At 40.1% G+C, this 22,645-nt stretch overlaps 1 protein-coding gene across 5 annotated transcripts in view; it reads right to left on the reverse strand.

The window, feature by feature from the left end:
• FBXL2 (F-box and leucine rich repeat protein 2) overlaps positions 1 to 22,645 on the reverse strand; it is a 158,186-nt gene that overhangs the window by 67,049 nt on the left and 68,492 nt on the right. For 4 of the 5 annotated variants that reach the window (XR_014710169.1, XR_014710170.1, XM_084618677.1 and 1 more), the window contains exons 3-9: positions 18,443 to 18,497; positions 16,699 to 16,773; positions 7,304 to 7,398; positions 4,488 to 4,556; positions 4,306 to 4,401; positions 3,880 to 4,006; positions 3,611 to 3,685 (exon numbers count right to left, since the gene is read on the reverse strand). Coding sequence is in view for 3 of the 5 variants with exons in the window: in XM_084618677.1 (XP_084474803.1) it covers positions 3,611 to 3,685; positions 3,880 to 4,006; positions 4,306 to 4,401; positions 4,488 to 4,556; positions 7,304 to 7,398; positions 16,699 to 16,773; positions 18,443 to 18,497 (592 nt within the window). In the remaining 2 variants the exon portion in view is untranslated. The remainder of the gene's footprint in view (positions 1 to 3,610; positions 3,686 to 3,879; positions 4,007 to 4,305; positions 4,402 to 4,487; positions 4,557 to 7,303; positions 7,399 to 16,698; positions 16,774 to 18,442; positions 18,498 to 22,645) is intronic. The other variant, XM_084618678.1, reaches the window with a different exon arrangement.

Here is a 22,645-nt window from a genome sequence, read left to right on the forward strand (position 1 = left end):
TTAAATTCTTGACTGAATGGCTCCTACTATTTTACTTGGCGCCAACGATCTAGAATTTTTCTTATTTTTGTCTTTGAAAATGATATTATTGTGACAGTAGTAAGAAGATAATTGAACTTGATTCGGTGACCACTGGAGAAGGATACATTAATCCTACATTAATTTGTAAACCAAACCCCCTCTCTCTGAAATTATCCAAGATTTCACAGCACCTAGTTCCTTTTCATGAAAGAGCATAATTAAATCCACAGTGCTCATAAAGATGTTTGCAATCCACAGACCATATAAATTCTAAATACAATACCTCTTGAATATGAGGTATAATAATAATCTCCATGGGCAATGCCAGTTCACTTTATTACCAAGTCAATGCCATGCTAACTTCCAAGAACCACAAAAATGAACCTGCAATCTTGTTAGGGATGGATCGCACTTCTGAGTTTAGTAAGCTCCATAGTGCTAACCTGTGAACCATGTAAGCAACAGGCTGCACCAGTACCTCTGAGAACATGCTTCATAGCAGTAAGCTATTGAGCCAGATTCTTCAAAGCAGTGCAAAACCACCAGTCCAATATGCCCCAAAATTGACAACCAGCTTACGGAGAATTACCCTACTGTAAAGGTAATCTTCCAGTGACAGAGTCAACGTAGGGGCTCTTATAAAACTCATACTTTCAAGTACTAATACAGCAGAGAAGATGAGCGGGTATGGAATGTCATGCACTACACTGGATCTTCAGCAGCACTTTGGGGCCCCCTGTGGCTGTTGTAACCTAGTGTAAGTTAGCACAGAATTCAGACAAGTCCAGTTGTCACCAACCAGTCGATCACAATCGACTGGTACATCCTGGAGACTCTCCCAGTCAATCACGATCTCTGGCCACTAAAAGTCCGGCAGTGCAGCGGAGCTGTCTCTACGGCAGGCTCCCTGCCTGCCCCAGCCCCATGCCCTTGCGGCCCCAGGGGAGAGAGGGGACAGGGGAATCTGTGTGCTGTTCCTGCCTGCAAGCACCACCCCCGCAGCTCCCATTGGCCGTGAACGGGGAACTATGAGCAATGGGAGCTGCGGGGATGGTGCCTGCAGAGAGGGGCAGTGTGCAGAGCCATGTACCTCTTCCTGAAACCAAACTCCTTTCCAGAGCTTGCACCCCTCATCCCCTCCTGCACACCAACCCCCTGCCCCAGGCTCAGCCTGGAGCCCCCCCCACATGCCGAAGCCCTTGACCCCAGGGCAGAGCCCACACCCCCTCCTGAACCCCAACCCCCTGCCCCAGCCCACTGAAAGTGAGTGAGGGTTGGGGGAGAGTGAGTGACGGAGAGGGAAAGGATGGAGTGAGTGGGGCAGGGCCTCAGGGAAGGGGCGGGGTAGATCCTGGGTTGCACTTAAATTCAAAAAGTGATCTTGTGAGTAGAAAGGTTGGAGACCACTGAGCTAGTCTAACAGTTGCTGAGGGACCAGCCTGCACAGAGCTACATCAAGACCAGGTAAGGCCCCCAAACTGGTGCTCCATGTAGGCTAGCCACATCCCAGGATCTGGCCCATTGTTTTGTGAAGCTTCTTAATTCCTTGAATCAGAATATTTGTCTTACTGAGGTTTACAATCTCTGCGGATGTATTATGCTACTTGAACTAAAGATATTTGATTTATGAAGCTTAGAAACTATTCCATGAAGCTTCTAAACACTTGTGGTGAATGCATATTCATTCAATCAAATTTAGTTTTATAAATTTTATTTATTCTGCTTTTGAATGCAAAGCTTTTAAGTTCTTTGAAGCGTACCTCTTGGATTAGAAAGGTTATCCCAACTCTTCAAGCAGCAATTGAAGAATCTCTACATTCTGCAGAACTCCAGAAGTTCAAATAGTCAAATTAGCCACCCAATCTTAAAAAAATAGTCCTATGCATTAAATCTTACAGAGGACAAAAAAATCAATTATGAGGGTCCCATTTTAGAAGCCAGATTGCCAAAGAATACTGAATTATTTTTGAGTTTGAATTCAGATCCCATATAGGCTGAAGAAATAGTGGAACGGTGATATCACAAAAGTTTAGACACTGAATGTTTAGCAGCTGAGCAACTGAGAGGGACAGATTCTTAGTCAGACTTCTTGGGTTTTGTTGTAGTAACATCTAATTATGTGACTAACATTTTAGATGCAGAAAGATTGTTAAAAGCTTCTATACCCTTGTCCCTTCAGTTAAGATGTTAGAGTTCACAATAAACAACCATGAGACCTCCCAGAGGTCCTGCAGCAAAATCAGATTCAAACAGAAAAAAAAAGTTCAGACCTCCTTTATATGGCAAATAAAAAAGGAGAAAAGCTCCATTTCCAACCTGAACCTTTAAAGAAAATAAGCATGCAAAACTTCAAGAAGAAATGGATAAGTTGTTTTTGCTGTTTTTTAAGAAAGTTAGAGACTGAAAGAAGTAAGGATTGTAATGGAAATTGCCTCACCGTCACAACCTAGACATTCATCTCATGGAAGGCACAAGCTCTGCATTCACAAAGTTTTTAACTACTGCAAGACTTCTAATATAGCTTATAATGTTTGCAGTGTTCTAAGATATTTAAGACTTTAGCATCTAATAAGTCCACAATTTCCCATCAAACCTTAATACAAATGGTCCCATGCTGGAGTACTCATTGAGGAATAATGAATAAAACAGATTTGAAGGTTTCAGACCAAGTAGTTTTTGTGATATGCTCTTGCAATAAACAGCAGAAAACTTTTTCAAAAGTAAAAAACTACAGTTTTTCATAGTTCTGTAACCAAAGAACGGATGGGCCAATTCACCTCCCGTTTCTCTCTCTCTTTTTTTTTTTTTTTTCAGTTCTCTTCTCTGAAAGTAACCATTAGAAATTTCAGGCAAAAAGGAGACTTCCCCCATCTTACAGAGTTAGATTGGAGTAAATCAGGCTTATAAAATGATACCATCAAACAAATATATTTTCAGTGCAGTGTGGGATGCACTGAATTAGATAAACAGCAGCAATTTCCATTCATAGGTAAATGAGCAACATTATGTTGAGAATATATGCTTTTCTCTCCTGCTATCAAGGACTGTCCTGACATAATCTAGCAACTGTAATGCTACTAGATATTTTTTTTTAAACTATCCAGCACACAAGAATGTGTTTAGCACCTCATAGACATGGTCTCTGCCCAAAGAACTTACAATTAAAAATGGACCACAGATGACAGACTTTGGGGCTTGGGGCCTGGAAGAACAGGATAACATAACATCAGTAAGACTGCATGGTTACTTTGATTGTATACAGTCCATGGTAGTTGACTGATTCCAGTTACTAGTTAAAAGCTAAAGCTATCTACAACTAAAAATAATGGAATGCCAAAGGTTCCAAATCTTCATTCAGCTGTGGAAATATTCAGCTGGTTTATGGCCTCCAGGCAGCACAGGCCATGTTCCACTCAGCTATTTTATCAACACTGTGACTGAAATATTCTGTGACTTGTAGAAACGTGCTGTCCCAACTATGCAAAAGCATAAGACTTGAATTCATCAATGTCTGAAAAACATTTTGAGATCCTTAGATAAAAGGTGCTATAAAAGTAGAATGGACTCTTTCAAAGCTTAAAATACATACTGTGCATGACTGCAAGTTCAGGATTATAAGTTCACGACAGTGATTTTGAATGTGTTTCAGTGCTTCGTCTTCCAACTGTATTAATGAAAAAAAATAGCAAGAAAGGCATTAAAAGTTAAAAGCACTACAAATGTACACACCTTATAGTGTTAAAAACAAAAAGACACTAAAACAAAAACATCATCATCTAAATTCAGGGAGGTTTTCAAAATACCAAAATATAAAGTGTACTCCTAAAGGATTATCTTGACACGCAAGCAGTTATGTACCTGTGTGCAACCTCTAAGAAACAGTGCTTTTAGTCCACTGCACCCTTTCACCAGTGCTTCAATACCATCCTTCGTAATCTGATCACACCAGGAAAGATTCAAATGTTCCAGATTTCTGCAACCCTCACTGGGAGAATTTAAAAAAATGCATAAAGTTAAATCCAACCTTAGAATGGTGATAACAGTGAAAAACCCAAATGAAACACGGTGTTACAAATTCATGATGGAGAACTGTGCCAGGGCTCTACAGAAAAGACATGGGAAAAGACCACACATAAGCACTCTCCATTACACCTTTAGAAATGCTAGGTATAGTGCATATATGAGGCTGATACATAGTATTAAGTTTCAAGACATATTGAGAAATTTGTGATTTCAGTAAAATGTTCTTCAAAATAGTTTTTTAACATGAATAAATATTCTTACCTTAAACCTTTCAAAGAGCTGTTTGTAATAGATACACACGATGTCAGATCCAGATGTTTCAGCTTGGAACAGAATTTGCTAAGGCTATAACACGTGCTGCAAAACAGCAGACACTCTAAAAATATCTTCAGCTACTTCTCTTTTCAAATTTCACTATCACATGAAAAAAGCTTTTCACCTACCTGTCAGTAATTTTTGTACATCCGTTTAGATTTAAATGTTCAATGTTTCTACAGTTCTGTGCAAATGTCCTAAAACAGCAATAAAAAGTTAATGAAATTTTATATGGAGTAAGTTATAATTGAGCCACTAGAGCGCACTCTCCCCTCAACCTCTTCTAAAATACAGAAACAGCCAACAACCTTGAGATGTGGGCCACAAAGTAAATTTCAGATCAAATTGTCACAGGGGCTGCTTCTTTCTTTTGCCAGAGTTCTTTTGTAAGTTTTTGTCTCTGTTAACTGGCAAAACCAATGTAGTTCCTATCATTTTCCCTCAAACTTGATTTTAGGGAGAAGTCTACTTCTGTTGTCTCCTAGATCTGTCCTGCTTTACACCTATTAACTCAAAACATTAACAGGAATAGGAGAGAGCAAGTATCACCACATTTGGATATTTGACTCTAGTTAAGCCGCTGGGCAGAGGATCACTCATTTTTCTGTTGTATTACTGAATCCTCAAATGGGTCACATTAGGGGCCGATCCTTCCTAAGTCAAAGGGAAGTGAAGATGCCCAGCAGTCTACAGGATGAGGCCCTGAAGCTACTGGATTATCCATGTAGGTCCCCTAGACCTATACTTTGGTCATTCATAAACTATAATATATGCAACTGGATGAAGTACTACCATCAGCTGGGTCTGAATTGTAAAGATGATTGTTGTCACTATCGTGTTAAAAACCTGTATAGAACATTACCCTAATTACCTGGAGGAAATACATAAATATCAGACTGCACAGATGAAAAGAAAATTTACAGCTACACAGCCTTTGAGAACAGTATTTTTATATCTAGGTTTCCTCCAACTTTATTAATTTTATGGGCACAGTTGGAGGCACACACACAAGAACAGCTCTGCCTGGAGTTTTGCCTTGGTTAACAGATGCAACTACACACACCGCTGGTAATAGTTGCTAGCTCTCCAATGTGGATTGAAAATAAGGGGGTTGGGGGAGAGAAGAAACAGCTGGTAGTTATATGGTTGATAGTTTCCACTTGAATCGTCAAAACGGCTATTCCAAAGTTTAAGTATTTACTGGAGGGAAACTTACATTTATGAGACAAACGAGACTTCTGTAGATTACTCTCAACATTTTCTCCAGTCTGCAATAAACTGTAGGAATAGTAAACCTATTGGGAAAATTGTGTCCTGCAAAACCCATGTGTGGATACAGGTACCTCAACTAAGCAATATTTATGCATCTGACACCTCTTTCAGTGACTGGGAATTATTTTTAACATAAGCATGGTAAAACAAAAGGGGTGAGAAAGCAGATCTGAAAACAGAACAGCACTTCCTAACTATTTCCCTAAAGAAAGCTTAGATCACTTACTATTTACTGGATTTTCTCTGACTTAGAGTGTATACAGACTACTCCTTTTCCCACTAGTTGCTGTCACCAGTGCAGCTCCACCAATGGTAGTCACTGTGGAAACACTAGGGTACGCGGGCCACCAGCATGTAAACCATGTCATCTAACGCTCTGTTATTTCCTGTTTGCATCATTTACTTGAATGAGCTCATGAATATTCTGTGTACTTCTTTAATTTATCTGTATAACCTCATACATCTTTTCAGCACCTGCCTGTAATCTGAACCACAAATAAACAGTTATAAATGTCAACACTGTTAGTATTCATAACAGGGAAGGGGCGGGGATGGTAGGGAACCTGATTCTCTCAACAAATCCCAACATTTGAAAAAAGACTAAACCAGCCTCAGGATTTGAAGAGACTCAGTGAGGTTATTTAAGTACTCTTAAATGAAATTATGGCCCATCTCACTTCTCTGCTATGGGCCTCACGGCTCATCCAAATGGAAGCACACTAAGATGTCAAAGTTACAGTGCAGATAATTGACATAAAGTAAGTTATTCCAGAAGGATAAGAGCTTCTCACTGGAAAAAAAAAATAAGGAAAAACTAAGGTTTCCTCTTGAGAATATTTTAGTAAATTATAAAGTTATTCAGTTTTTAAAACAGTTGTAAAGGTTGAAAAAGTTTCCAGACATCTTCATAGAGAATATTAATGTTAGGTTTAACTGGTCTTTTCCTTTCCTTTTTATGCTCTGGAAAACAAGCTTTCCTTTTATAAAACATGGCTTTTTTCCTTAAAAGACGTTGTTTTGTTCCTACATGATTTTTGTTGTAAGTTTTATATTTTTATTGATTCCAACATAATTTTTCATTTTAAATAGGAAATTTTTGACTGATTCCAGCAATAACTTTGTTTTACAAAGCAGAGCATGTTCTATTTGAAACAGAAAATTTGGTTGCTTCTTGTTTTTTCCCCTACTCTTTATAAAGAAATTCTGTTACTAGTATGGGTTTTTCATTTTGAAAAGAATGCATTGTTTCTTGCCAACTCTTTTTTTTATGTTGAAAAGAAAATTTGGTTGGTTCTATATATGGCTTAGCTATTTAAAAGCAACAAGGCTTCTATTGAGAAAACACAGTTTATCTTTTAAGACTAGTCATGAAAAGGAAAGAAATAAACTGTTCACCACGAATTTGTTGAATACTTACTCCAGAAAACTTTTTTTTTCCAGGTGCAAACAACTAGTCAGCAGAAATATGTTCCATTGTTAAGCATTTAAAATATTCAAAATCAGTAATAGCTGGGAAAACTAAAAATGATCTCTCACTCTTCTCGTTACTTAATTCATTTCAAGAAAATATTAACTATTCTCTGCCCAAACTGGAATTCACATTGAGTGATTACATTAAGTCAGAAAGATTTGTACAAAGATGTCTAAATCAAGTTGTGGATAGATTACTTACTTCAAAGCGGAGTCTCCAACACCAAGACATCCTCTCAAACTAAGCTGTCTCAGGAACCCACCACACCTTTTGGAAATATTTTCCACCACACGACCCTTAAACCATATAAAAGTAAAGTTTTAATAAATGCTGTTTTGACACACCTAATATTATAAACAAATATGAAATCTCAATGCTGAGTTCCCACCCCTGCCATCCTCCTCCAGAAGGAGATTTCTAAAGTATGTAAGGAAAAAAGTACTTCTCACTAAAGATCTGTACCAACTCCAATTGAAGTAAATGGCCAAACTCCTGCTCACTTCAGTGGTTTTGGACTGAGACTTCAGGCAATCTGGTGAAAAGAACTACTATTTGCTTCAGCAAAACTCAATGGTAATATATTGCTGAAACAGTTTTTTGAAACAGATACTTGTACACTTAGGCCCCAATCCTGCAAACACTAATGCACATTAGTCATCTCATTGAGTTATTATATATTTAAGACCTTGTCTACACTACAGCACTGCAGCTGTGCTCCTGTAATGCCACATGGTAAACGTTTCCTACAGCAACAGAAGGGATTTTTTCACTGTAGCTAATCCGCCTCTCCAAGCGGCAGTTCCTAGGTCGACAGAAGAATCCTTCCTTTGACCTAGCCGCATCTACTGCGGGAGTTAGGTCAGCTTAACTATGGGGCTCACACCTGTGTTTACAAAATCTGATTATTACTGCTAAGCTTAGGTTTAAGTCCTCAAAGATACACATACTTTATACACCTCTCTGCATTTCTAAACTTACAGGCATTTGCTCCAGAACACTATTTATTCATGTCTCTCTACTGAATGGCATGATTCAACATGCAGACTGAAAATAGCATTACCGTTAAAAAATGCCCCTTAAAGAGAATTATGGTATTACACCCCTCTCTTCCACCCTGATTTTTTTTTTTTAGTGGGGAGGAGGGTGATACATTAGTTCAGCGGTTCTCAAACTGTGGTTTGGGATCCCAAAGTGGGTCTCAACCCTGTTTTAATGGGCATGGGCTGCTGTTAGACTTGCTGGGGTCCAGGGCTGAAGCCCAAGCCCAAGCCCCACCACCTGTGGCTGAAGTCCAAGCCCCACTGCCTAGGGCCAAAGCCCAAGGGCTTCAGCCCTGGATGGCGGGGCTCAGGTTACAGGCCCCCTGCCTGCCTAGGGCTGCAGCCCTAGAGCTTCAGCTTTGGCCCCCAGCCTGGGGTGCTGGGGCTCGGGTGGGCTCAGGCTTCGGTCCCCCCCTCCTGGGGTCGTGTAGTAATTTTTATTGTCAGAAGGGGGTCGCGGTGCAATGAAGTTTGAGAACCCTACATTAGTTTATACCAAAAGGCAGAAGCATTATATATTGTTGACCACACCACCACTTTGCTAAGTACTTACTAAGTGGAATAATTTTAAGGGAGCAATTAAAACTTTAATAACTATAGAAGCCAAAATAAATATAATTACAAAATTGATCATTTTATTTATTAAACAAATGTATATTTAAGTGCACAAGAAAAGCAAGCATTTTTAAAAACAAAACATTTAAAAATTAGAGCAGATCAAATACACAAAGGTTTTATGTTCCTTCTCTATCTTGAAAGGAAGTTATACTGAAATACGGGCAAACAGACAACTTCCCCAAATACAGTATTTTTAATATTTTATTATTCACTGCTAATCCAAATGTACTGGCTAACATTATGTGAAAACATTTTACTCTATTATGAGGCATCATTTCTCATTGTTAAGCAACAGAATGTTTAAATTCTATATGATTTCTAGAGTAAAGACGACAAACTAAATTTGATAATACACTTCCTGAGATGCTCTGATTTTTTAACCTAGGCTCAGATTAGTCACAACTGCTTCCTAACTGAAGCTAATTACCTCTAATGAAAAGAAGAAAAAACATCACCAAAATAAACGGAATATAGTGTAGATACATAAACCACGAAAATGCACAAATGCCAACTGTAACATGTAATTATTGAAGAAAAAGCTCCAGAACAATAATATTTCAGATTTAATCTAAAGTTAAAAGATGCACAAATAAAAATATATTTTAAATTTTCCAAACCCAACTGTTTTAGGAATGTTCAAAATATTACCAACTAAGTTGTATATGGTTGGCCACAGAGTTGTGAACCAATAGGTCATAATGACATGGCCCCAGAGTGCTCATTGTGTACAATGCTTAAATTGAATTATAAACCTCATACTAAAAGTTGCCTCATGATGAAAGTTATTAAAAATATGTTGCATCAGTTATTGATTCTGTATTGAAAATATCTTTCAGATAAGAGAAAGGCAACATATAGTTCTTCTTGAAATACAAGAAGTCCCACTTCATTAGTGGCCTCAAAGTATAGATTATGGATCTACAAATTTAAATATATCCACATGATTTTTAACACGACTAGCTATAATTACTGCCTTGTGGGACAAACTTTCAAAAATATATTCTAAAGGCTTACCTGAAATTTTGCACACGAATTTTCATGACTAAACTTGCATATGTAAAAACCATATTTGTCTGCACAAACCTGGTATGTCTAACTACCCAATCTGGATACACAAAAGCTTAGACAAGAAAACATCGGAATGGCCATACTGGGTCAGACCACTAATTGATCTAGTGGACTATCCTGTTTTTTAACAGTGGCCAACGCCCAGATGCTTCAGAAGGAACGAACAGAACAGGGCAATTATTTAGTGATTCCATCCCTTGTTGACCACTCCCACCTTCTGGCTGTCAAGAGGTTTAGGGACACCCACAACATGGGGTTGCATCCCTGACCATCTTGGCTAATAGCTGTTGATTGGACATACCCTTCATGAACTTCTCTAATTCTTTTTTGAATCCAGTTAAACTTGACCGTCACAATATCCTCTGGAAACGAGTTCAACAGATTGACTGTGCAGTGTGTGAAGTACTTCCTTATGTATATGAATTTTATTGGGGGACCCCTGTTTTTGGGGGGGGGGTATTTAAAGGGATAACAACACTTCCTCCACACCATTTCTAATTTTATAGACCTCTAGCAAATCCCCTCTTAGTCTCTTTTCTAAGGTGAACAGTTCAGAAGAGGGGGTTCAGGGAAAATTTTCTTTCAGGATGGGGTCTGCATCAAGTATGGCCTTCAAACAACCCCTAATCTCTCCAAGCTCATCATCAGAAGCAAGCTCCACCCAGAGAGGGACACATCAACTCAAAGTGGCACCACACCCTGCCAGAACAACAGATGCAAACCCTGCAGACATATCTCCACAGCTACAACGATCAACAGCCCCCCCTCGCCCCCCCCCACACCTTTCAAGATCCATGGGTCCGACACATCCTTATCAAAGCATTTGGTGTACCTCATCCAGGGCACTAACTGCCCCAATAGCAACTATGTGGGTGAGACCAGACAATCACTATGCTCTCAAATGAACTCACACAGAAAATTGATAAAAGACAAAAACACTGTCACTTGTGGGTGAACACTTTTCATAAAGTGATCACTCTGTACCTGATCTATCAGTCCTCATCCTAAAAGAAAACCTGCACAACACTTTCAAAAGATGAGCCTGAAAGCTTAAATTCATAACTTTGCTAGACACTAAAAATCATAGACGGAATAGAGACACTGGGTTTATGACTTACTACAACAAACTGTAACCCACCAACAACTCCCACCCCCAGTTATGTCTCTCCTCTCCCCTTCCCTTTCCTCCCTATAAATGGAGGAGTGTTAACAGGCCTCTTCACCTTGAATAATCCCTTGAAATGTGAGTTATCTGCTTATGCTAAACAGTCTGTTCAAATACTTGTATTTGGCAGTGACACTTTGAGTCAGTTTCCCAGACCTGAAGAAGAGTTCTCTGTAAGCTTGAAAGCTTGTTTCTCTCACCAACAGAAGTTGGTCCAATAAAATATATTACCTCACCCATCTTCCCTTTCCAATATCCTGGGATCAATACAGCTACACCACCACTGCATTATGTGGAGTAATTTTGTACTGTCTTCAAACTTCGTCACCTCCCTATTTATGCCCTTTTCCAGAACATTTATGAGGAAGGCTGCGTGTCTGTCACGGAAGTCACGGATTCCATGACCTCTGTGACTTCTGCAGCAGCCAGTGTGACTGGCTCTGGGGCTCAGGCAGCCCCTGGGCCAGCAGCAGCAGTTTGGCTGTGGGAGGGGGCTCAGGGCAGGGGCAGGGGCTTGAGATTCGGGGCAATGCTTACCTCGGGGAGGGGCTCCCCAGAAGTGGCCAGCATGTCCCTGCAGCTCCTAGGCGGAGGGGTCAGGGGGCTCTGCATGTTGCCCCTGCCTGCAGGCACCGCCCCTGCAGCTCCCCTTGGCTGCAGTTCCCAGCCAACGGGAGCTGCGGAGACGGCACTTGTGGCGGGGCCAGCACATGGAGCTCCCCTAGCCTTCCCTCCCCCTAGGAGCTGCAGGGACATGCTGTCTGCTTCCAGGGAGCTGCATGGAGCCGGGCAGGGAACCTGCCAGCCCTGCCAACCATGCCTCCCAGCACCAGCAGGGGTCCCAGCCTGCATGCCGCAGCCTGCCCCCGCCCCCAGCACCAGCAGGTGGTTCCGGGCAACCTCCTCCAAAACGTGCGGAGCTCCTGGATGCTCTCCCAGAGCACCCGCAGCCCCCTAGCCCAAGTTTTAGTTAGGGGTATACAGTACAAGTCATGGACAGGTCATGGTCCATGAATTTTTGTTTCCTGCCCGTGACCTGTCCATGACTTCTACTAAAAATATCTGTGACTAAAATGTATCCTTATTTATGAGTAAGGCTTAGTTTTTGTCATGCATATTTTTAGTAAAAGTAACGGACAGGTCACAGGCAATAAAGAAAAATTCATGGAAGCCCGTGGCCTATCTGTGACTTTTACTAAAAACATGCATGACAAAATGGGGAGTTGGGGGGGTCCCCACACCACCTCGGGGGGGTCCCCCACTGCTTGTGGCTCCAAGCTCGGGACACCCCCGCCGTCCACGGTGGCTGGGAACTCTGGGGCAATCCCGCCACATGCAGCAGCGTGGAGCTTGGGGCCCGCACAGTTCCCAGGCACCACGGGCAGCGGGGGGCCTTGTAGCTCCCATACGCCGCAGGCTCAAGTCACAGAGGTCAAAGAATTCTAATAGATTGGTGAGGCATGATTTCCCTTTACAAAAGCCGTGCTGACTCTTCCCCAACATATCGTGTTCAGCTGCGTGTCTGATAATTCTATTCTTTTCCACAGTTTTAGTCAATTTGCTTGGCACAAGCTTAGAGGATGAATTAAGGCCCCTTTGAAAGACTATGCTGCAGTGATGATCTGTAAACAGGTGAATTAAGCTTTTGTGGGGCCCAGGGACAGAGCAAGTGGCGGCCCCTCCCCACCCCTTCTGCCTGCAGTCCCCCCACCAGGGAAATAGGGTTGGGGCACGGGGACTTGCCCTGCTCCGCCCAACCAATGCTCCTGCCGAGGAGTGGGGTTGGGGCGCGGGGACTTCCCCCACCTGCACTGCGCTCTTGTCAGGGAGCAGGGTTGGGGCACAGGGGGCTTACCCCCACTTCCCGGCAGGAGCGCCAGACAGGCTGAGTGGGTTGGGGTGCAGGTGAGCCCATTTTTCCGGAGCCCCCAATTGGCCGGGGCCCCTGGGAACAGGCCCTGTTGACCCAGTAGCTAATCCGTCACTGTCTTCAAATGTATTTAAAAACAGACAGGCAGTTTCAGTATTAAGAATTAAACGCCCTGAATAAAACATGAGGTATTTTGGCGCATTATTTTAAATTTACTTTTTTCCTGATGTTTGTTTATGAGACCAGCAAAGTGCAATTCCCTCACCATCGCCAGCTAGCATTCAGCACCACACCCCAGCACACACTCTTTGGCATAAGATTGATAAATCCTTAAGACAGACGCTTATAAAGGTAAGGTAGTCTATTTTTTTTTCCTCTGGTATTATGTATACAAGACCAATATGTATATTTGTTTTATACATTAAAAAACAGTGTACTATCTTAACCCAATGGCAGACTCAAGTCTTTGATATTGTTCGATGGTGTATATGATGCCAACAAGGGCATATTGTGAAGTTATGCTGAGCAAAAAGATCGTGTGTACAGGGACTTTGCAATTTGTGGTCCTCAAACACAGTAATCCAAACAGATGCTGTTTTGAGATGGAAAGACATCAAAAGAGCTGTATTTCTTCTTCTGAGATCACTGGCCCTGGGTGGGTGTCTGTTTAATATTCTATTAAAACTACTTTTAAAAAGTTTTTTTAGTGTGCCTTAGATAAACAGTGAATAAATGAATTAAAAGGTAAATTTAAATTACTATTGAGCTGAAATTCAAAGTATAGCAGCCACTGTATTGTTCTAAATCTAAATGATAAAGGGATAATCTATACTGAAAATCAACTACATCCTGTGACCAGGTTATAACATGGTTGTCCCAGGACACATCAAGAACACAATACTGACTTGTAGCACATAGGTTATGGTACAAATCCATTATATATATAATCAAGGAATTAGAAAAACTATAGCATATGAAAAAAGTATGTCCCAAACCAAAAGCATAATAATCCAGTACTATCCTTCTAAAAAACAGAATCTGCAAGCATCATATACGTTTATCAGATAGAAAGTTCATAGTTCTAAAATACATTTATTACTGCTCAGCAAATAAGAAACAAAAATATTTTCAGCCTTCTATGTGCAAATAAACAGGAGTAGCAGTTAATCCCTCCCAACCTGTACAGATATGTTTAAATGTTTGCAGGCTCTGGAATCTGTTCTCCACTTCAGTACAGATCCTCTTAATAAGCAACATCTATTGTTGGCTTTTAAAGTACCAAAAAGAAGCTGACAATGAAGTTTCAAAGTGCTGTTGACAGAATTTACCTCTAAGTTAAATTAGTGAATTTCTATGCTTTGTATGTTTGGACAATGTTTAGCAAAATTTATCCAATGATTACCATATAGATTTTATTCATATAAGACGAATTTAAATATGGGGCAAGAATGCCAGAGGAGAATGAGACTATTTTCTTCTAGGTTTTAATTCCTAATATGACTCAGTAAATATACCATTAATGTGTCAGTGAAGTAATTTTCCACAGGATTGGTTCCTAAATTTCTCTCAACACTAAAAACATTCAGAAGAGGTCTTTTTTTGTTACATACATTAGAAAATTTTAAGGGGAGGCCTAATATAATGGCAGAGGGCAAGCATCAGCGTTCCTACACTGTAGAAGAAAAGCTAGCTGCAATAGATCAAGTAAATAGCGGAAAAACCCAGGTCAAAGTTTCAAAAGATATTGAGATTGCCGAATCTACTCTCCGAGGATGGCTAAAAAACTAATCTAAACTGAATGGCTTTGTACAAAATATCGATTCTGCCACGGGGCTTAAGCAAAAATGTGCGCACTATTCAGCAAAACCCACAATAGACAAAGCCATGCACACGTGGTTTGCTCAGAAAAGGCTGAAAGGAATGCCGCTAAGTGGGCCAATTCTTCAAGCCCAAGCAACAAAATTTGGAAATTTAACGGGGGATGAATCATTCCAAGCCACCAAGGGGTTTATAATTTGTTTTAAAAAGCATCATGGTATAGTGCAGGTATCGATTTCTGGAGAAAGCCGATCAGCCAATGAATCGGCCACGAACGCATTTCCTGTTGAGTTAAAATCTATTTTACAAAATGAAGACTACCATGAAGAAGAACTTTATAATTGTGATGAAACAGCTTTATTTGCAAAACTGCTACCTGATAAAACTTTAGCCTTTAATTACGAAACACAGAAAACAGCTGGATTTAAGAAGATAAAAGATCGTGTGACTCTTTCTTTTTTGTAGTAATAAGATGGGCAGCCATACGCTTGCCCCTCTTCTCGTTGGCCGCTGTCATAACCCTTGCTGCTTTAATCACCTCAACAGAGCCAAACTGCCAGTAATATATGCTAACAGCAAAAATGCTTGGATGACAAGACACATTTTCGAAGACTGGTTCCACAACAGCTTTGTTCCAGCTGTTTGTAAGCATCTGCAATCGAAGAAACTCGAAGCCAAAGCACTTTTGCATTTGACAATTGTCCAGCCCATCCTCCAGCCAAATCACTGGTATCGAGTGATGGAAAAATTTGAGTGCTATACCTACCATTCAACACAACATCAAAAATTCAACCTTTAGACCAGGGCATTATTCAGAATTTTAAAAACAATTATTGACAGGAACTGATTTTGGCGATCGTGTCATGCACATCTTCAGGCATTTCTGAATTCCTGAAACAGTTAAACATGAAAGAAATTATTTATTTAGTTAAAAAAGTTTGGGACAATGAAGGCTCTCAGTGATGCCTTTTCTGTCAAAGATGGCTCAGACTCGGAAAACTCCAGCAGTGGCATTGATTCAGAGCCAGACTTTGAAGGATTTTTGGAAGAAGACGTCCTACAAACATGCACACAGACAAAAGAGGATAACGGTAAACTTCTCTTTCAAATGATAAAAGATTTTAGTTTGGATACGTTGCTGAAAATCATTACTGAGTGGCTGGAGATGGATGAAGATTGCACAACTTCAGAATTTCTGTCCGAGGAAGAAATATTAACGGGCTGCGAGACTACGTCAGACCACGAAAGTGATGGCGAGGATGTCGTTGAAAAGGTCAGAATTTCGCCCACAGAAGCCCTTAGTGCTGTAGAAACTGTTGTAAGATTTATGGAGGCACAAAATGTGGAAAATATCTAAATCATTCATCTGCGGCGAATGACAGACTTCATAAGAAAGAAAAAAAGTGCGAGCCAGAAAGAGCAGAAAATAACAGCGTTTTTTTCTAGGTGAATCAGAGACACTTTTTTCAGCATGGCCCTCTTAACCCACAGTCTGTTAACATGCGGTCATGATGGCTTGACTCCCGACATCCGCGCGTAAACGGGTCTGTACTGTAAATGGCGCTCTCAGCTGAGAGGCCAGAGAGCCAACAGACATGGAAATTAAACTACCCTCTCACTCCCAGAAGTAATTCTGAGAGTCTCAGTCAAGACTGAGGAACCTTAGAGGGACATTTTCACTGTCCGTATGATACCTGTTTTATGAACAGAAGTCTTGAGTCTCCAGAACAGTCAATCCCATACCTTTTGTGAACAATGTGTGCACATGAATTACTTAAACCAAAATAAATAAATTATTTGTCACTTAGCTGAAAATCAAAACTCAGATACAATTCCAAGGTAAAAAGTGAGCCAAATACAATTATCTGCTTTTTCTACCTGTTCCTTCACAGCATTACCATCTTGTATTTTAAGACTGAGATATTTGTACTGTGAATAAGGTCTCTGGGATAATTAAGACAGTTTATCCTTTTAACATCCAATGTAAAGACAAAAAAAAAAAAACTATAGTACTAACCTCTATATCTGTCTGAAAGTTAAAAAGATCTATTCTTTGCCAGTTACTTCCATCCAGAGCCAAGACATTCCATGCCTAGAAAAAACATACATATGTTTAATAAATCTTCTCTATCAGGTACTTAATAGCCCTCCCCTCATCACTATAGTATGAGTGTCTTGAAATCACAGACATGACACAAGTATTCCTTCAGAATGCATTATTTTGTATGTAAATCAAAAGTAATTTAGGCATTGAGGCTTATGAAAAAGTAGATTGCTAAAAACAGATTTTGCTGGACTGATTCTTTTAAATCCTGGGATTGCATGTTTTCAGACTGTAAGGGCCAAATTCTGCCCATGGATACGTGCATGAACATTGACTTAAATGCAAGCCACACGCATACACAGTATAATGGCAGAATTTTAACCTCATCATTTAAAGCAATTTTAGTAAGTTCATTGTTCAATAAATTATTTTTATTAGAGCTGTATGTAAAGAAGAAGAATTTAAAACTTAGCTGCTTCTAGTCAAAGAATAAAAAGGAAGAGCTGGGAATGCTGAAATAAATGTATTTATATAGAGGTTTTCAACTCCAAAATTCTTTATAACCTTTACAAACTATTGGCTCAGTCCTGAGAGGAGCAGAATGCCTTCTGCAAGATGCTGGCTTCTGAACCCCCCTATTTTCATGGGAATGGAGGCATTCAGCCCCTCTCAGGATTGGACCATATTTCATTATATAGTACGCACACGCACACAAATTTCTTCATCACCACTGGGATGAAACATAGCAGCTGTTAAACAGCACACATCATCTCTACACAACAGTTCCGGCTAGAAAGTGAAAAGGCGTTCCTTATTCAATAGAAACTGCTGGGACATGTGGTTACCCAACCAGTTCAATACTGACTCAGAGGGAAGAATACCACCTACTGATTCATCAGCATTATTTTCTGCCGCACCCTAGGTTTTAGCTGGAGCTATTGACCAAGATTGATGCTGCTTAGCTTATTAAATCACAGTTTAGGGTGGGATGGAAGCAGGAATAAAAGAGTTATGTTCTGAATTAGAAAAAAAAAATTTGAATTTCACTGAAAAAAAAAGTGAAGTGAAGATTTAAAAGCCTGCCTTTTGAAATAATACAGAAAAAAGTTCACTATGGTAGTTTGGTTGCATATAAGGTTTGTTTTTGTACACACTTCATGTAAGAATAAAATCTATTTTATTTTAATTCAAGCAAAACCACCCAGATGAACATAAAGATGTATTTAGATATGCCTTTTCAATTGTCTTCACATGAGTGCCGTTTTCTCTATTAGTAGTAGATTTACTTAATACCTTCAGCATTTGGCAAACACCATGGATACACTTCTTAAACATATGTTGAATATTAACAGAGCTACATGGACTTTTAAGCACAAAATACTTCTGAAAAATAGTGTTATAAAGTCACAAACTTTAAATAGCAAATGCCACTATGCCAAAAAAGGCCTAATTCTTTCTGCAGATACAAAGCATGTATCATTGTACATCTCTTGCCCCGACCCCGCCACCCCTTAAGAGAAAACTCCAGACACACAGTGATTCATTCTGCATATCTGATTGCAGGATTGGGAGCTCAGTTTCTTATCCACTGCTCAAAGTCAACGGTAAGATTCCCTTTGATTTCTAAGAGCCTAATCTAAAGCTCATTTTTTGCTGGTAATTAATAAAATAGTCCTTCCCAATGCACAAAATGACCCAAGTAAAGCAAATACTGTACCTTAGAAACTTGCGCACATCGGCACAAAGTAACAATATCCAAGAAGGAAAATATTCTAGGAAGAAAAGGAACAGAATCAAATTATGCTGATGTTTTATTACTAATCCAGTCTAATATACAGGTTCACAGTTTCATAATCATAGGAAAAAATTCAAGTTACATAAAAAGCTAAATTACATTTAACTCTGCAATACTACAAAATTGTACTGGATAGGCTGACAACAGTTATATATACACTGACTAAGAACAATCATTTGGAAATAGGATACATATGCTATTTTTGATCAGCCCCCAGTTGAAAAATCTAAATACTATTGAAGAAAAACAGTCCAGTTTTCTAATAAGTCACATACTGCTCACTAAGCCTGTGAAATTCAATCATTTAAAAAAATTAGATTTACTCTATAAGAAAGAATGACACAGGAGTTCAGTATTCACCATTACTATCTAAACACGATACCATTTCTGTAAACCTGCGTACTCTAACTGTTCAGTTCTGAAGGAGATTTGCATTGGCAAGATGAACACAAGTTCCAAATATCAATAAAGACAGCTCAGGGGATGTTCTCAGGGGAGGAAAGGATATTGGTGTAAGCACAAAAATGCAGATTCTTTTCCAAAACTATTTTCTACAACAATCACTCACAAGAATATATACTAAAGTTAAAAAACATTACCTGCTCACAAGGCCATCAACCTTTTTTATGCTCAAAATTATGAAAATCTTAACTTGCTATCAGTATCATCTTGTACTAAAATCTTAACACCGATGAGTAAATACAGCTGATTTGTTGGTGAAGAGATAATGATTAATAAAAATGATCTAAAAAAATCTGACCAACATTTTCAAACTTCGAAGCTTAAATCAAGGCACCTAAACCCATAATTAGGAACCTAAATAAGTTGCCAAATGTTCAGTTCAGTACCCATGGAAGTTGACAGGATCTACAAATGCCACTTGGATGCCTAATTTTAGACACCCAGGTTTCAAAATGGTCCTGATATTCAATGATATTCTATTATCACATTTGAACACATTCTATTTTTCAATACATAAAAATATACATGAATTAAAATAGATCCATTTACCATGCAAACTCAGAAGAATGAGCACCCTTGTAAGGTATGAATTGCATTTTACAAAAAAGCATTTTTGACAATATTTATTGTGATTGGAACACCCATTTGAAGCTCAAGGCACTTTATAAAACTAAATACCAACACCATGTGAATGGATTTCGAAGGTCTCAGATTTATACATTCGCATTTCAAAACAGTTTTCCAAATTATTTCAGTAAATTTGCCTTCACATTCTATCTAGTCAAAAAATAAAGGGCGGTGACAAACCATTTTGGGGCACTCTTGTTTTGAAGGGAGAGGAGGAGGACTGTTTTGGCTTTCATATTAGCCTTATTCATTTTGTCATAGGTAACATTATACAGAGATCTGGGAACAGGAGAAGGGGAAAGGAGTTTGTAGATCCCATTACTTTGAATTGTCTAATAGTTTGTCCTAATGATAATCACTATTTATGATGGTGCACATTAATATATCGATATTCTCTTTTAAAAGAAGGAAAGAACACAAAGGGCAAACATACAGTTAGGCTTTTATTTCTTTTTCCTCTGGCAGTTGGCCATTATTTTAGCGGAGAAAACTTTCTACAGGGAGTTGCTTTGCATTACAAGGAGATTCTCTTTGATTTAACCTTCAATTGGAGAAGTTTTTAGTTTTATCTGATGAAGTCAACTTTTCTTCCATCCTTGGAAGTCAGTCAAGTTGTCCCCATGAAACAGACAACTTAAATAATGGCAACAACAGAATATATGCATCATACCTCATCTTTTCTTTACAGGCATTAATGCTTGTCAGCACTCTGAAGATGTAAAATGCTATGCAATTGTTATGTATTATAGCTGAGAGCATGAGATACCATTGACATGTTCAGCTATAATTGCTATGAGTCATTCCACCAATGCCATAATTTATCCACTGCCATTCTTTTTGCTTGAAATATTAAGCGAAAAGATTTCAATTCTTCTTGCTTATTTCATTCATATCATCTTGAAAAGTCAATTATCTGCCTTCCGTATTATTGACCAATCTAACAGAAATTTGTTTCTGCAGATACTGCTATAAATGTCTGATTCAGAGTTCATTGAAGTCAATGAAAAAGCCCTCAGTAACTTCAAGTAGGCTTCTGACCAGGTTCCAGGCCTCCTGGAGTTGGCTAATCTCTATCCTAAATAGGGACTCCCTTCTCCCACTGTGTTTGCGGAATGAATGCCAAATTAGGCAATTAATGCCATCTCCTTCTCAACAACAGAATCTAAGTAATTTCTCACCTAGCTCAAGTGCAAAATATAGCAAATAAAGTCTTGGGAATGACAGCAAGAGACTCCGTGAAATGAACAGAATCCAATGTGCTCAAAGTCAACAGTCAACCATGGCAAAAGCTACTCTCATTTCTGCCTATTCTCCTATTTTTCCTCCTTCCCTCTGTCCAGTTCTCTCTAACCTCTCCATTTGTCTCTACCACACTGCAGTTTTAAAATGATTTTAAAGACCCTTTTGACTAGAAGAGCTTTATAATTCCTAACACCAAGCCCTGGTCTACACTAGGACTTTAGGTCGAATTTAGCAACGTTAAATCGATTTAAACCTGCACCCGTCCACACAATGAAGCCCTTTATTTCGACTTAAAGGGCTCTTAAAATCGATTTCCTTACTCCACCCCTGACAAGTGGATTAGCGCTTAAATCGACGTTCCCAGCTCGAATTTGGGGTACTGTGGACACAATTCGATGGTATTGGCCTCCGGGAGCTATCCCAGAGTGCTCCATTCTGACCGCTCTGGACAGCACTCTCAACTCAGATGCACTGGCCAGGTAGACAGGAAAAGAACCGCAAACTTTTGAATCTCATTTCCTGTTTGGCCAGCGTGGCAAGCTGCAGGTGACCATGCAGAGCTCATCAGCACAGGTGACCATGATGGAGTCCCAGAATCGCAAAAGAGCTCCAGCATGGACCGAACGGGAGGTACGGGATCTGATCGCTGTTTGGGGAGAGGAATCCGTGCTATCAGAACTCCATTCCAGTTTTCGAAATGCCAAAACCTTCGTGAAAATCTCCCAGGGCATGAAGAACAGAGGCCATAACAGGGACCCGAAGCAGTGCCGCGTGAAACTGAAGGAGCTGAGGCAAGCCTACCAGAAAACCAGAGAGGCGAACAGCCGCTCTGGGTCAGAGCCCCAAACATGCCGCTTCTATGATGAGCTGCATGCCATTTTAGGGGGTTCAGCCACCACTACCCCAGCCGTGTTGTTTGACTCCTTCAATGGAGATGGAGGCAATACGGAAGCAGGTTTTGGGGACGAAGAAGATGAGGAGGAGGAGGAGGTTGTAGATAGCTCACAGCAAGCAAGCGGAGAAACCGGTTTTCCCGACAGCCAGGAACTGTTTCTCACCCTAGACCTGGAGCCAGTACCCCCCGAACCCACCCAAGGCTGCCTCCTGGACCCAGCAGGCGGAGAAGGGACCTCTGGTGAGTGTACCTTTTAAAATGCTATACATGGTTTAAAAGCAAGCATGTGAAAGGATTACTTTGCCCTGGCATTTGCGGTTCTCCTAGATGTAGTCCTAAAGCCTTTGCAAAAGGTTTCTGGGGAGGGCAGCCTTATTTCGTCCTTCATGGTAGGACACTTTATCACTCCAGGCCAGTAACACATACTCGGGAATCACTGTAGAACAAAGCATTGCAGTGTATGTTTGCTGGCATTCAACCAAAATCCGTTCTTTCTCTCTCTGTGTTATCCTCAGGAGAGTGAGATATAATTCATGGTCACCTGGTTGAAATAGAGTGCTTTTCTTCAGGGACACTCAGTATAGCCCATTCCTGCTGGGCTGTTTGCCTGTGGCTGAACAGAAATGTTCCCCGCTGTTAGCCACAGGGAGGGGGGAAGGTTGAGGGGGTAGTCACGCGGTGGGAGGAGGCAAAATGCGACCTTGTAACGAAAGCACATGTGCTATGTATGTAATGTTAACAGCAAGGTTTACCCTGAAAGAGTGTAGCGACTGTTTTATAAAATGTGTCTTTTTAAATACCGCTGTCCCTTTTTTTTTCTCCACCAGCTGCATGTGTTTCAATGATCACAGGATCTTCTCCTTCCCAGAGGCTAGTGAAGATTAGAAAGAAAAAAAAAC

This window comes from Lepidochelys olivacea (genome assembly GCF_965140295.1).
Source record: "Lepidochelys olivacea isolate rLepOli2 genome assembly, chromosome: 2".
NCBI classification, from domain to species: domain Eukaryota; kingdom Metazoa; phylum Chordata; order Testudines; family Cheloniidae; genus Lepidochelys; species Lepidochelys olivacea.